The sequence below is a fragment of the Lutra lutra genome, chromosome 13 (assembly GCF_902655055.1).
Source record: "Lutra lutra chromosome 13, mLutLut1.2, whole genome shotgun sequence".
In the NCBI taxonomy this organism is placed as follows: domain Eukaryota; kingdom Metazoa; phylum Chordata; class Mammalia; order Carnivora; family Mustelidae; genus Lutra; species Lutra lutra.
Window position 1 is genome coordinate 47003438 of NC_062290.1, and position 16010 is coordinate 47019447.

General features: G+C 43.6%; 1 protein-coding gene across 4 annotated transcripts in view; it reads left to right on the top strand.

Annotated features, from left to right (window-relative positions):
* Positions 1-16010, top strand: part of FOCAD (focadhesin) — a 304380-nt gene that overhangs the window by 266067 nt on the left and 22303 nt on the right. For all 4 annotated transcript variants that reach the window (XM_047699424.1, XM_047699423.1, XM_047699425.1 and 1 more), the window contains one exon: positions 14073-14201. In XM_047699424.1, coding sequence (XP_047555380.1) covers positions 14073-14201 — 129 coding nt within the window. The remainder of the gene's footprint in view (positions 1-14072; positions 14202-16010) is intronic.

Sequence of the window (16010 nt, forward strand, 5' to 3'; positions counted from 1 at the left end):
AAATGATGACAATGTGAGTTATTTCCATGAGAAATAAAATAAAAATTCTTCAGACAAAAGAAAAGATACGTTTTCTTTTCCAGTGAATAAAATGTAATGTGGACTCCCAGATCCCTATTTCTTGGCAGACATGAATTTTCTCTGAATCCTGTGGGAAATTCAGGATTTCATGTTGGTTAAACATAACATTTTTATGATTACATAGTCATGGCACAACAGGAAATGTTCTGCTCTAGAATTGAAAAATCAGGTGGAGCTGGCCTCAGTGACATTACTTGCAATCTTCCTGAAAGCCGTTTTAAGACAGATAAATGAAGTATTTAAAATGCCATATTACCAATCAGATTTTTGGCATTTTCAGGTTGTGGGAGAGGGCTGCCTTCTTGTCAGGTTTGCTGACTAGATTCAGAGGAAAATCTATTCAGCCTTACACATTGCTAATGATGACCCCAGAGGAGTGGGGGCCGTGGGAGGCTGACCTCCGCCTCCGAAGCCCATTTACAAAAACAAAACCAGACCCTGCTCTGTGGGTCTAAATGGGATGGCCGAATGTGGAGGTGTGCATGCAAACGAGTGTTTTCTTCTTCAATATGCCCAGCTCATTTGAATTTTAATAACTCCCTTCTGAAGCAGCTTTTGAGTTTAAATGTCTGGATGTCACTCACTAGAGCCCAGTGGGGCTGCCGATAGGAAGGATGATGACGTTGGTGAGCTCTTTTGAGGAAGAAATGGCTTTAGAGAATAAAAATCATGCATGGCCTAGGCAGGAGAGAGAAGACCTCAGGCTTGGTATGGCTTCACTGCCTCTGTGTGCTGCTTCCTAACTCATGAGAGGAAGAAAAATGTGATGAGTTATCCTGGATCCACATTTATGCCAGGACAGGCTAGGGCGTCATCAGGGTTAGCCAGTCAGATTTGAGATAGTGGATGCGTGGCTCTGGTGTCTAATGCTTAGGGCTCCCCGCCCCCCACTTGGATCCACATTTTAGTATTTGGATGATAGAACACACAAGACGTTCAGAACATCCATTCCTTCACACAGGCCAAATCTGAAAACCCGACAGATGAAAATCTTAGTTTTTAAAGACTACAGTTAATGGCTTTGAATATAACTGGTTTTTCGCTCTGCCCCGACGTTCTCCTTTCTTCCCTGATAACCATGACCTCTAATGGCAGATGTCATCAACATCGTCATTATTTATTCCCATGGACATTTCTTCACAATGCTATTAAAGTATTAAAATATGCTCAGAATCTATCTCTGCCTATCATGGAATTATTTATTTTTTTTTCCCTGAAGAGTGTCAATTTTGACCCTTAGTTTTGCTTCTTTTCTATTCATTTATTCTTTTTTTCTGATCTTTGTTTTTCCTCAGCTTCATAGCCATACTCCGATTTCATCAAGATTATATCTGTCTCTTTCATAAAACATTTAAAGGGGATCAAAAGCACTAAATAAAAGCAATGGTTCACTTTTGGTGCTAACACCAGGTATTTCTACCTAATGACTGAGGATTATTTTTCTTACCATTCTGTTGCTGGCGAATGTGACTAGCTTTCCAAGCTTGTGTTTTTCTGTTAAGCTTTAAAGTTCACAGAAGTATTATTTGAGGAAAGTATATTTAAATCTTTGTAATAAAATCTCTATGAATAGCATTTCCTTCTTGATCCGAATTCATTGGTCACTGATGCATGTGTGTAAGTGCTGGACTCTTGTATAAACTACAGGTAGGTATATTCTTCATTGGTCGTTTTGGACTATTAGCATGAGATGTGTTTATTGGTGAGTGTAGTCAAAGGAAGCAGGATTAGTGAAGTCTGAGTGTAGAATAAACAATACGGGAAAGCTGTCCTGTTTTTCTGGTAAAATTATGAAGTCGGTTGCTGAGATTGTGTTAAAGTATTATAATTTAGTACTAGCTTACCTATACAAAGCTTTTGACAAGTATTACTAGAAAGGAATACTTGTATATTATACTAAGTTCAAAAATGGTTTCAATCTCCTATAATATCACCACCCAGAGATAGCCACATAGATATTCCAACACAGGTCCTTCTAGATGTGTGTGTGTTAGATGATATTGAATCATAAAATTTCTTTTATTTTGTTGCCTGATTTTTAAAAACTTTTCATGTAAATGGACATAATCATTCATCTCCTCTAAAAGAAGGTTTGGGGGAAAGTACAAAAAGAATCCTTATGTCACTTCCTAGACATTTGTTAATGGGATATGTTTTGGGAGTATTTGATGGCTATTTTTGGTTATAAATACCATGAAAAATATTTGAAAGGAAAAAAAGTCACCAATTATCCCATGACTTTCTAACTGCTATCGTCATTCTTTTTTTTTAAGATTTTATTTATTTTTTTGACAGACAGAGATCATAAGTAGGCAGAGAGGCAGGTTGAGAGAGAAGGGGAAGCAGGCTCTCTACCGAGCAGAGAGCCAAACTCGGGGCTCGATCCCAGGACCTGGGACCATGACCTGAGCTGAAGGCAGAGGCTCTAACCCACTGAGCCACCCAGGTGCCCCTATCATCATTTTAAAAAATATTCTCTTTAATTAGTTGCTTTTACGCACATGCAGTTTTTACATACTTCCAAATACACATATACTTTGAATCTTTTATTATCATTTCCCTACCTTTCATTATATCTCCATAGTTATCATTTTTTTTAAAAGATTTTTTATTTATTTGACAGAGAGAGAGAGAGAGAGATCACAAGTAGGCAGAGAGGCAGGCAGAGAGAGAGAGGGGAGGAAGCAGGCTCCCTGCTGAGCAGAGAGCCCGATGCGGGGCTCAATCCCAGGACCTGGGATCATGACCTGAGCTGAAGGCAGAGGCCTTAACCCACTGAGCCACCCAGGCGCCCCATAGTTATCATTTTTTAATGATGGTAGAATATTCCATCAACTTGATGGATCATAATTTAGCCATTTTTCTATGCGTCATTTGAAAAATTTCCATTATGGGGAACATCTCTATGCATGTAGCTTTTGCTTTTCTGCATATAGGTTTCCTCAAGATACATTCTCAGCAACTTAAAATTGGCAAAAGGATTTGGTGATGCTGGGGATGGCTTGGCCTCATTGTTCTTCAAAAGGATTATATAGGTTTTGGTACCTCAGCCCTGGGTGCATGTGAAAAGCAGTATATTTTTGAGGTAAAAGGCGTGAGAGTCAGGCTGCCGTGGTTCATGCCCCACTTCCACCACAGGCAGGCTATGTAATTTCAGACAAGCCGCTTAAGTCCTGAAGCCCCGGTTGCTTCTATAAAGTGGAGAAAATAACTGAATCTTCTTTATAGAGTTTTGGTAGAGATTATGAGTCACATTATGTCACAGTGCTTGGAAAACAAAGTAAGAAACCCTTTCTAGCTATCATTTTACAAAGCAAACCATACAGATAAACAGATGATTACAATAAAAATCCGTCAGGTATAAAATGATACCGTAACACTGCTTTAATTTACATTTCATTGCCAGAAGGAATGAACACTTTTGCGTGTATTTACTATTCGAGAAGTTTACTTTTAAATTAAATTTTAGACCACTTTTTTTTTTTTTAATTCAATTACTTTGTTTTGAAGTAAGCTGTACACCCAAAGTGGGGCTGTGGGGCTTGAACTCACAGCCATGAGATTGAGAGTAGTACACTCTACTGACTGAGCCAGCTAGGCACCTCCAAGATTTGTACATTTTTTCTCTTACTTTTTGTTTTGAAATGATTCCAAACTTGTAAAAAAGTGAAAATAGCCAGAGAACCCTATTCAAGTTTCACTGACCATCCAAGTGATGTCTTTAGCAGAGAACAAATTTAATCCAGAATGTCACACTGCACTTACCTGTCCTATCTCTTCAGTCTCCTTCAATCTGGAATAGTTCCTCAGTCCTTCTTTACCTTTCAAGACTTGAACATGCTTTTTGGTTCTTTGTTTTTCATTTTTCGGGGGGGGTTTGGTGGGTTTTTTGGGGGGGGGGTTTGAAAGAGCATGAGTGGGAGCAGGGAGGAGCAGAGCGAAATAGAGAGTTTTTTTTTTAAGATTTATTATTTTTTTTAAGATTTTTTTTTTTTTTTTTTTTTTTTTGACAGATCACAAGTAGGCAGAGAGGCAGGCAGAGAGAGACAGGAGGAGGAGGCAGGCTCCCTGCTGAGCAGAGAGCCCGATGCGGGACTTGATCCCAGGACCCTGAGATCATGACCTGAGCCGAAGGCAGAGGCTTTAACCACTGAGCCACCCAGGCACCCCAAGATTTATTTTTTTTTATTTTAGAGAGAGAGAATCCTCAAGCAGGTTCTCTGCTGAGCAGGGAGCTGGACATGGGTCTTGATCCCACACAAAAATTGTATTTCATGTAATTATTTGCTATTCTATTATTCATTATTTCAACCTTCATACTGTTCCATATTTGATCAGTGAGAACCTCTTTAAATTGGCTTTGTGTCCTTTTGACATGACCCCATCATTTTGTGAGTACATTGTTTCATTGTGGCCCAAGAAGACTTGCTAGGCTCATCTCGTATTATCCCCAGCTCTGTAACAGCCAGGTAGCTCAGGTTCCTTTTAGTGGGGAGTGATACTTCGAAACAAAGATCTGGGTACAAATTCTCCTTGTTCCTGAAGTGATCACTGCTCCCAAGCTCTCTCAGTGAACAGTTGTTAGGAAATAGACACACACACCCTCTCTCTTTCTCTCTCTCACTCTCATATCTATATTCATTTTTGTATCTCACTATACACAATGAAAGCCACTAGTTTATACTAATATCTCCAATTCCGGTTCAACAGCACAGGGTTCGTTGTACTTTTCCCCTCTTTTCATATTTGTAACTCTCTTCCCTGAGAGGGAGAAACCGGCTCCATTTTTCTCCATCTATCTCCTCATTTGTGGAGTCCCCCTGTATGTGAACAGTCTGCTGTCCCCACTGGGCCACAGCCCTGTGGAAGCCACCTTCCCCTTTTGGATCCTGATCCCCAATGGGCAGCCACCCTGCTTGGCAGCCTTCCTGGTGCAAAGGGGTCTGGGGATGTTATTGCAGTGATGAATTCTGAATGTTGTTGACGTGCTTCTACAGAACATCCTACTAAGTCTGAATATCTCACCTCTCAGAATCTTCAGCTGTTTCTAACTACCGTCTGGATTTAGAGTAATTTCTGGCAGGGGCGAAGCATCTCTTCGACTCCACAACTAAGCCATGCTGTCATTATCTCAACCTGTGTGTTCTGTGACTTGGTCTAGAAAAATCCTAGTGACCCCTTCCATCTTGGTTTAAACATCCTTTCCTCATTCAGTGTTTCCAGACTAGTTTGGATTTCTTATGTTACATTTTCCAATGTTTCTCACAGTACTTGACATAGGAGTAGTTATTTTCTTAATTGTTTCTGACTCTTTGTTTAAAGTCTCTCTTTTCCATTGGACTGTCATTTCCTCAAGGACAGGAAGAACATAGGTGTTTTATCCTAAATGCTTTGAGAACAGTGTACTTGACATTTAATCATTTTCAAATATTGGTTGACCTACAGCTGTGTGTGTGTGTGTGTGTGTGTGTGTGTGTGTGTGCGCGCGTGCGTGCACGTGTTTAGATACTTCTAAGCTAAGTGCTTCTAAACAACACCGAAGATGGAGAAAATAACGACATGTCCACACTACGTGAACAGCATGCCGTGATGCGGAATAGATGCACCACCGGCTGTCAGCCGACTGTTTGTTACTAGACTTTTACTGGAGGGGTTACACATGTGCATTGTGGCATTGAGATGTGATCCTCTGTGTAGCTAAAGTATGTGTGATAATGGGTCCTGTTGTAATGCATTATGTTCGGATATGCCATTTATATCAAGGTTCTTTGAGGCTGTCAACTGGATGAGAGATTTAAAGCAACTTTGTATCTGGATTTTAAAACATCTGGATCCTGTTAACAAGGACTGTTAGGCTTTCCCAGTTCCAAAGCCATCTTCTCTAAAGCATTATTTCTTTTTATCTAAGGCGCTTTCTTGAAAGACAAAGCACAGCCAAGAAGGGAGCTAATCATTCCCGTTGCTTAGAATTGGATTCCTGTGTCCAGCGCTGAAGATCTCTGGGGAGCAAACCACGTGACTCTGTTCTCCCGTTGTGGGACTCCCCCTCTTTCCATACTGCTCCCCCCCCCCGCCCCCAACCACCACGTGCTTGGAACTGCCAAGTATTTTCTCCATTCCTAACAGTTACTATAATTCCTTTCATTCCAGTTAGTGTAAGAATTAGTTCCCTGCAAATATAGCGGAAAATTTTGTGTGATTCTAGTTACGCCTCTCAGTACCAATGCTCTGCCCTTTTTTAAAAGGGGAAGATTTATTGTGTCATAGCACTTACTTGATTTTCAAGCCTCTGTTCCCTGCTTCAAGGTCTTGTTTCTAACTCTTGCTTATGCATCAGGTCAGTTCCAAAGAGTGGAGAAGCAAGGTGCAGAGTGTATAGTGAAGCGTGGTTGTGTGTAGTTACATATAGTGCAAGTTGTTGGCGCAAGAGCTTGTTGTGTAAGCAATAAAATAGGGTGTGGTTTTGTGTGTGCATGTGTGAAATGGTCATATTTTGCACTGGGTCCTGTTGTTAGAGCACATGGTGTCTGTCTTTCCTGATTCCCTAAATCCTCCAGAAACAACAAAATTTCTGTAGTAAATTCTGTAGAAGGACCTGGAATAAAATGTTATGTAATTTTGAAAACACTTGACCTGAGAAAAAGAATTTAAAGGAGAGACATTTTCATTGGGGTGCCTGGGTGGCTCAGTGGGTTAAGCCTCTGCCTTCGGCTCAGGTCATGGTCCTGGGGTCCTGGGATCGGGCCCCGCATTGGGCTCTCTGCTTAGCGGGGGCCTGCTTCCTCCTCTCTCTCTGCCTGCCTCTCTGCCTACTTGGGATCTCTGTCTGTCAAATAAATAAATAAAATCTTAAAAAAAAAAAAAAAGAATTTAAAGGTATCTGCTTATGAATTAATGATTTCCAATGTAAAACTGGATTCATGCCCTTAATAGGAGAGAAAAGCAGTTCTATGCACAGATTTTTGTGTCCTGTCTGCCAGTTCATCAGGCCATTTCTGAGAATCACATGCCAAAACGACCCCAAAAATGCAGCTTCATTTTCTGTATGTGATGTCTACTTTGCTGCCCACATGATATAGGGACAGTTGCCCCATGTGTGTAACCAGGATGGTGTTCTGGGAATGGCCAACCAGTTAATTCCTAGCACAGCATTTTGATTTTTATCACACCTGATTCTTTCCTTGTCAGTGTGTCTGTCCTCTCATTAGAATATAAGCTCCATTAGTGAAGGTGCCTGTTCCGTCTTGTTGAACACTCTTATTCATGTCTGGAACAGTACGTGGTACCCCCAGATGCTCAGTGATTGAATGAATGAATTTTTTCCTTTTTTTTTGGTGAATATGTTTACTTTTTTTGGTCAGAAATTCTTCTCTTTGTAAGAGCAGTGGTAAATTCCCTGATAATACTTCCTGCACTCCTGGTATTATATCTTAAGATGGAATAGCAATAAAGCTTCAGTTATTCATAGCAGAGGCTAGAAACGTGGCAGATGTGTTGAGCTCTTAACATTTTCAGAAAGCGAAAAAGCGCTTGTCGGAGGGGAGAAAAACATCACTGGAAGGTACACTACTAGTTTCCCTTTCCAAGGGTGAGGAGGAAGTAGGTTAGTTGGTGACTAGCCTAAGAAAACATACTGATTTTTGAGGTCCTGGGATTGAGCCCCCGCTTCAGCTCCCTGCTCAGTAGGGAGTCCGCTTCTCCCTCCCCCTGCCTCTGCTCCTCCCCCACGCTCATGCTCTCTCTTTTGCTCTCTCTAACAAACAAATAAAATCTTGTTTTTTTTTAAATGCTGATTTTTGAGGTGGCTCTAGCTGGAAATAAGAATGTAAAACATCAGGGAAGGTCTGGATGAGTACCGTGGATTTACTCGTCGTCAATATATGAATGGGGAGTCTGCTTCTCCCTCTGCCTGTCTGTCATTTGTGCTTTCCCTCCCTCTCTCTCTCCCCCCCCCCCCCCAGAAGAAGAACCAGACTCCCTGCTGAGCAGAGAGCCCAACATAGGGCTCAATCCCAGGACCCTGAGATCATGAGCTGAGCCAAAGGCAAATGTTTCACCAACTGGGCCACCCAGGCACTCTTTGTTTTAACCATTTTAAAATGTTCGATTCAGTGGCATTTCTTGGATTCACAGTGTTGTGCAACCATCACCACTATGTAGTTCCCAAATATTTTCAGCACCCCAAAAGGAAACCTTGCACCTGTTGAGCAGTTGGCTCCCCATTTCCCCCAGCCCCTAGCAACCACTAATCTGCCTCTGTCTCTGTGGATATGCCTGTTCTGTATGCTTTATTTAAGTGAAATCATACACTGTGTGGCACTTTGTGACTGGCTTCTTTCACTTTGCATAATGCTTTCAAGGTTCACCCATGTTCTGGTGAACATCAGAACTGCATTCCTCTTTACAGCTGAGTAATATGCCATTGTGTGAATATACACTTCATTCATTCATCAGTTGATGGACATTTGGGTTGTTTCTGCCTGTTATGGGTGGTGCTATGAAGGTTTGTGTACGAGTCTTTGTTTAAACACCTATTTTCAATTCTTTTGGACATATGTGAGTGCAAATCCTGGGTCCTATAGTAATCCTGTGTAATTTTTCAAGAAACTGCCACACTCTTTCTCCGTAGTGGCCATAGCATTTTATATGCCTACCAGCAATATATGAGGGTTCTGATTTCTCTACACCCTTGCCTGGTAAACCATTACGCCCTCTGTTCATCTGCCTATTTCTCCAATCACCAGGGCAGCAATTTGCCCTGTGGCAGAACCAAGAATTGTGGATTTTTTAGTCTGTTCAGCTTTTTACTTGTTATCAGGACAGCGTGGCGAACTTTCAAGCTACTTACATGCAGAACTGGAAACCAGAAGTCATTCCTTTTAACTTTTTTTAATTGTAAAAAAACACAACATGAAACTTACCATCTTGACAATTTTTTTAAAGATTTTTTTTTAAAGATTTTATTTATTTATTTGACAGACAGAGATCACAAGTAGGCAGAGAAGCAGGCAGAGAGAGAGGAGGAAGCAGGCTCCCTGCTGAGCAGAGAGCCCGATTCGGGGCTTGATCCCAGGACCCTGGGATCATGACCTGAGCCGAAGGCAGAGGCTTTAACCCACTGAGCCACCCAAGCGCCCCTAAAGATTTTATTTATGTATTTGTTAGAGAGGCAGAGAGAGAGAGAGCATGAGCCGGGTGAGGGAGCAGCAGGCAGAGGAAGAAGCAGGCTCTCCACCAAGCAAGGAGCCCGATGCAGGACTCGATCCCAGGACCCTGGGATCGTGACCTGAGCTGAAGGCAGACACTTAACTGACCGAGCCACCCAGGCGTTCCACCATCTTAACCATTTTTAAGTATATGGTTCAGTAGTGTTACATATATTCACATTGTTGTAAAAACCAATCTCTAGATGTTTTTCATCGTGCAAAACTGAAACTCTGTACCTATTAAATGATGTCTACCCTTTCTCCTGCCCCATTATCCCTGGCAGCCATCATTCTGTTTTCAGTTTCTCTTAATTTGGCCACTTAAATACCTGATATAAAGAGACTTATACAGTATTTGTCTTGTTGTGACCGTGCTGTTTGATTCAGCATAGTGTCTTCAAGATTCATTTATGTTGTAGCATATGACAGGATTGCCTTTCTTTTTTTTTTTTTAGTAAGTAATACCCTTTTTTTTTTTTTAAGATTTTATTTATTTATTTGACAGAGATCACAAGTAGGCAGAGAGGCAGGCAGAGAGGGGGAGAAAGCAGGCTCCTGGCCGAGCAGAGAGCCCAATGCAGGGCTCGATCCCAGGACCCTGGGACCATGACCCGAGCCGAAGGCAGAGGCTTTAACCCACTGAGGCACCCAGGCGCCCCTGCCTTTCTTTTTAATGTTGACTACTGTTTCATGTGTGTATCAATCACATTTTGTTTCTCCATTTATCCACTGACTGATGTTTGGGTCGCTTCTGCTTGTTGACCATTGTGAATAGTACTGCTGTGAACAATGGTGTACAAACATCTTTTCAAGATTTCTGCTTGCAATTCGTTTGAATATATGCTCAGAAATGGGATTTCTAGATCACATGGCAGTTCTGTTTTTAGTTTTTGGAGGCGCCATCATACCGTTTTCCATAGGAGTTCTACCATTTTATAATCCCACCGACAGTCCGCAAGGGTTCCTGTTTCTCTAGTTTCTCCACATCTTTACCAACACGTGTTATTTTCTTTTCCTTTCCTTTTTAAAAAATAGTAGTTGTCCTAATGGATGTTATCTCATTGTGAGATATTATCTCATTGTGGTTTGATTTGCAATTCTCTACTGATTAGGGATGTTGAGCATCTTTCCAAATTATTATTGGTTCTTTGTGTATCATCTCTAGAAAAACTCTACCCCTGCTTCTCCTTTCCCATATGCAGCATCTGCTGATTCTGCTACTCTTCTGCTGATTTAACCTCTGCTTCTCCTCTTTCCCTATGCTTTTCCTTTTTGCAGCTGTTTATCCTTTAGCAGACTTTGCCCCAACTTCTGCTTCCCCTCTTCCCGGGACTGCTGATTCTGCTGGCTTTTCTGCCTCAGCTTCTTCTTCTGTGCTGCTCCTTTCTGCAGCATTTGCCCTTTTGCTGATTCAACCCACCTTAGCTTCTCCTTTGTTCAGTGCCTGCTCATTTTGCTGCCTCTTCTGCCTCAGCTTCTCCCTTTTCTTGTGCTTTTCCTTTCTACAGCTGTTGTTCCCTTTATGGATTCTATCCCCACCTCAGCTTCCCCTTTGTTCAGTCCCTGCTGATCGTGCTGCCCCTTCTGCCTCAGCTTCTCCCTTTTCTTGTGCTTCTCCTTCCTGCAACTGTTGTTCCTTTTTCAGGTTCTGTCCGCACCTAACCTTCCCCTTTGTCCAGTCCCTGCTGATCGTGCTGCCTCTTCTGTCTCAGCTTCTCCCTTTTCTTGTGCTTCTCCTTTCTGCACCTGTTGTTCCTTTTCCAGATTCTGTCCCCACCGTAGCTTCCCGCTCGTTCAGTGCCTGCTGATCTTGCTGCCTTTTCTGTCTCAGCTTCTCCTTTGGTGCTTCTCCTTTCTGCAGCTGTTGTTCCTTTTTCAGATTCTGTCCCCATCGTAGCTTCCCACTTGTTCAGTCCCTGCTGATCGTGCTGCCTTTTCTGTCTCAGCTTCTCCTTTGGTGCTTCTCCTTTCTGCAGCTGTTGTTCCTTTTTCAGATTCTGTCCCCATCGTAGCTTCCCCTTTGTTCAGTCCCTGCTGATCGTGCTGCCTTTTCTGTCTCAGCTTCTCCTTTGGTGCTTCTCCCCTCTGCAGCTGTTGTTCCTTTTTCAGATTCTGTCCCCACCGTAGCTTCCCGCTCGTTCAGTCCCTGCTGATCGTGCTGCCTCTTCTGTCTCAGCTTCTCCCTTTTCTTGTGCTTCTCCTTTCTGCACCTGTTGTTCCTTTTTCAGATTCTGTCCCCATCGTAGCTTCCCGCTCGTTCAGTCCCTGCTGATCGTGCTGCCTTTTCTGTCTCAGCTTCTCCTTTGGTGCTTCTCCTTTCTGCAGCTGTTGTTCCTTTTTCAGATTCTGTCCCCATCGTAGCTTCCCACTTGTTTAGTCCCTGCTGATCGTGCTGCCTTTTCTGTCTCAGCTTCTCCTTTGGTGCTTCTCCTTTCTGCAGCTGTTGTTCCTTTTTTAGATTCTGTCCCCATCGTAGCTTCCCACTTGTTTAGTCCCTGCTGATCGTGCTGCCTTTTCTGTCTCAGCTTCTCCTTTGGTGCTTCTCCTTTCTGCAGCTGTTGTTCCTTTTTCAGATTCTGTCCCCATCGTAGCTTCCTGCTCGTTCAGTCCCTGCTGATCGTGCTGCCTTTTCTGTCTCAGCTTCTCCTTTGGTGCTTCTCCTTTCTGCAGCTGTTGTTCCTTTTTCAGATTCTGTCCCCATCGTAGCTTCCCACTTGTTTAGTCCCTGCTTGATCGTGCTGCCTTTTCTGTCTCAGCTTCTCCTTTGGTGCTTCTCCTTTCTGCAGCTGTTGTTCCTTTTTCAGATTCTGTCCCCATCGTAGCTTCCCGCTCGTTCAGTCCCTGCTGATCGTGCTGCCTTTTCTGTCTCAGCTTCTCCTTTGGTGCTTCTCCTTTCTGCAGCTGTTGTTCCTTTTTCAGATTCTGTCCCCATCGTAGCTTCCCGCTCGTTTAGTCCCTGCTGATCGTGCTGCCTTTTCTGTCTCAGCTTCTCCTTTGGTGCTTCTCCTTTCTGCAGCTGTTGTTCCTTTTTCAGATTCTGTCCCCATCGTAGCTTCCTGCTCGTTCAGTCCCTGCTGATCGTGCTGCCTTTTCTGTCTCAGCTTCTCCTTTGGTGCTTCTCCTTTCTGCAGCTGTTGTTCCTTTTTCAGATTCTGTCCCCACCGCAGCTTCCCCCTTGTTCAGTCCCTGCTGATCGTGCTGCCTTTTCTGTCTCAGCTTCTCCTTTGGTGCTTCTCCTTTCTGCAGCTGTTGTTCCTTTTTCAGATTCTGTCCCCACCACAGCTTCCCCCTTGTTCAGTCCCTGCTGATCATGCTGCCTTTTCTGTCTCAACTTCTCCTTTGGTGCTTCTCCTTTCTGCAGCTGTTGTTCCTTTTTCATATTCTGTCCCCACCACAGCTTCCCCCTTGTTCAGTCCCTGCTGATCGTGCTGCCTTTTCTGTCTCAGCTTCTCCTTTGGTGCTTCTCCTTTCTGCAGCTGTTGTTCCTTTTTCAGATTCTGTCCCCACCGCAGCTTCCCCCTTGTTCAGTCCCTGCTGATCGTGCTGCCTTTTCTGTCTCAGCTTCTCCTTTGGTGCTTCTCCTTTCTGCAGCTGTTGTTCCTTTTTCAGATTCTGTCCCCACCTCAGCTTCCCGCTCGTTCAGTCCCTGCTGATCGTGCTCCTCAGCTTCTCCCTTTTCCTGGGCTTCTCCTTTCTGCAGCTGTTGCTCCTTTCACTGACTCTGTCCTTGCCTGTGCTTCCTCCTTGTTCAACCCCTGCTGATCGGGCTGCCTCGTTTGCCTCAGCTTCTTCTTCTCTTGTGCTTGTCCTTTCTGCAGCTGTTACTCCTTTTGCTGACTCCACCCCTTTGCTTCATCCTCTTTCAGTGGCTGCTGATTCTGCTGCTTATCTGCTGATCCTTATCTGTTTTTCCTTTTCCTACTGATGCTTTTCCTGAGTCTGCTGCTCTTTCTGCTGATGCTGATTTCCCTTCTGCCACGTATGTTGATCCAGCCGCTCTTGCTTCTCCTTGCTGTTTTACTTTTTTGCACATCATTTCTGGCTCCTTTCGAACTTCACTTTTATATGGCCCTCAGTAGCTACTCGAACCCTGACTGTGTCTTATGGCTCCACTCATAATTACTCCAGTGTCTCATCGTGTCATTTTCAAACTAGCCTCCTTCTAAAAAAACAAAACACAAAAATTATTTGCATAAACAATGAATTTTGGATCACTGAAAAAAATAAAATTTAATTTAAAAAATTATGGTAAAGCTATGTACTATCGTAGAGAGCTGAATAACCTGGATATTAGCTGTATCGTAGGTGCTCACCCCTGGAGCCGTCAACCATGGCCCAGGCTGCAGAGTCAGCGCTGGGGGGAGAGGGCCGCAGGCACCGAGGGACTTTGTGGTTGTTTGAAGGGACCGTGCCCAAGTAGGCAATAGTTCCCTTTTTTTTTGGAAGTGAGTGAATGAGTAATGAGGCAATAATGTGGATCAGTTACTCTTTTTAGAAAGTTGGATGAAGTACCCACAGGTGAGGATGGAGGACAACTAAGTAGTAATGTGGGATGTGTCTGTCCGGATGAGAGGGGGCAACTGGAGGCGAATAGGAAAGAGAAGGACAGAAGGAGCAGGCTTCTGTAACAGATGGGGTTGAGGTTGAGAGCACAGAATTGAAGGCCCGACCGCAGTTGCAGGTGTGCTACCAAATCGTTTGAAACTGGAAAGAGGGAAAGTTGGCATTTCCCCCTCTCACGGTGCTGTCAAGGTGTCTCACTAATTTGTTTCCTTTCTGTCGCAGGTCCCGAGTCTGTGCCTCCTTCCCTTCTCAAAGTCGTGATGAAAGCCATCTCAGCTGTCGGAGAAAGCTACCAGTATCCTCCTGTGAACTGGGCCGCACTCCTCTCTCCACTTATGAGGCTAAACTTTGGTAAATATCAAATGTTTTTAGGCCTTTGGACCCTGCTTTTAGGATGTGACCTGAATAGAAAGAGAGATTCTGGGTCACAGTCGGTGGTGACTGGAGAGACCTTTGGGATCTTGAGGTTTGTCTTCTTGGATGGAAGAGCTGGGTTACTTCCACCGAGTCACTTTCTAGATTGCTGAGGCTGAGCAGGAGGAGGAGGTCTGAGGACACAGGCCAAGTGCGCTCATCAAAGCAGTACTTGGCTGACATGTGCCTGTTGCTGCGTGTGTGGTGCAGGTCTGATGGTCATCACACTGCACAGAAAGCCCGGTTTGATGGTCATCACAAAGCACAGTGAGAGCTCTAGGATTCAAGGAAGCGCCCCGTGGTATGGAGCATTAGTTTTCTGTTGCTGCTGGAACAAGTTATCACAGATTTAGTGGCTTGAAGCGCTGCAAATTTATCAGCTTATAGTTCTGTCGATCAGAAGTCCAGCATGGTTCTTGGCCACGACATCGTTCTTTCCTAGATGCCTTGAGGAGTGCTATGGTCTGTGTTTTTGTCCCCCCAAAATTCGTATGTAGAAATCCTAATCCCTAGTGTGTTGGTATGTGGGGCCTTTAGGAGGTAAGTTGGTCATGAGTATAGAGCCCTCAGAGGCCCCCGAGAGCTCTTTAGCCCCTCCTGCAGTGTGAGGACACAGCGAGAGTTGGCATTCTACAGCCGGGGACACAGGGTTCCACCAGAACCTGACCATCCTGGCACCCTGATCTTAGACTTCCAGCTGCCAGAACAATGAGAAGCATATTTCTATTGTTTATAAACCAGCCGTTTTGTGATATTTTGTTAGAGCAGCCCAAGCAGACGAAGGCAGGGAGAATCTATTTCTCTCCCTTTCCCAGCTTCTAGAGGCTTCCCACATTCCTTGGCTTGTGTCCCCCTGTTTCTTCATCTTCAAAGCCTGTGACGGAGAGCCACAACCTTGTCACACTGTCCTCTTTCTGGTTCCTTACAACCGGGAAAGGTTTTCCACATTAAAGATTCATGTGATTAATGGGTCCATTTGCATAATCCAGGATAATCTCCCCACCTCAGCAGTCCTTAACCTCAACCACTTCTCAGAAGTTTCTCTGCCAAGCAGGGTAACACAACATAGTCACAGCTCCAGGCATTAGGATGGCGGCATCTTTAAGGGCCGATGTTCTCTTTACCACAGACACTTGGTGAGGAGAGACAGAGGGAGCACACACCTCTTATTCACCTACCACAGCCTCTTTTATGATGTTAGCGTATGCAGATTTAATCCCATGTACTTGCCCCCCCCACCTTAAGAAAAAGATTGGGGAGAACCACTTTTTAACAGTGCTGTATTACTCTGTGTGTGTGTATTTGCAGTGTTTGCTCTGTTGTTTACATTGGGGTGCTCGCTTACATATGATATGCAGAAAGACTTGTAAACTGTAATTTATGTACAACTGAAAGGATAATCAAAGATGATTTTTGACTATACACAGTTTTTGCATTTAAATGCTTTCATTTTAACCTAATACCTCTATAACTACGATGTCACCGTAATGTGTTTCTGGAGATTTCGTTTGAAAAGTATGTTCTCCCGAGCCTCCCCTGTTTTTATGTGCTGTATTAAAAATGTTCGTGTTTTAGTATAAATCCTTAGAAAAAAGAAGAAAAGGTCTGGTTGGGAAAATATGCCTGCTGATGGGAATCGGGCTAATAAAAGTCTGGATTGCAAGAGAATGTGGTGACCATTTTTTTTTTTAAGATTTCTATTTATTTACTTGACACAGAGGGAGAGATCACAAGTCAGCAGAGAGG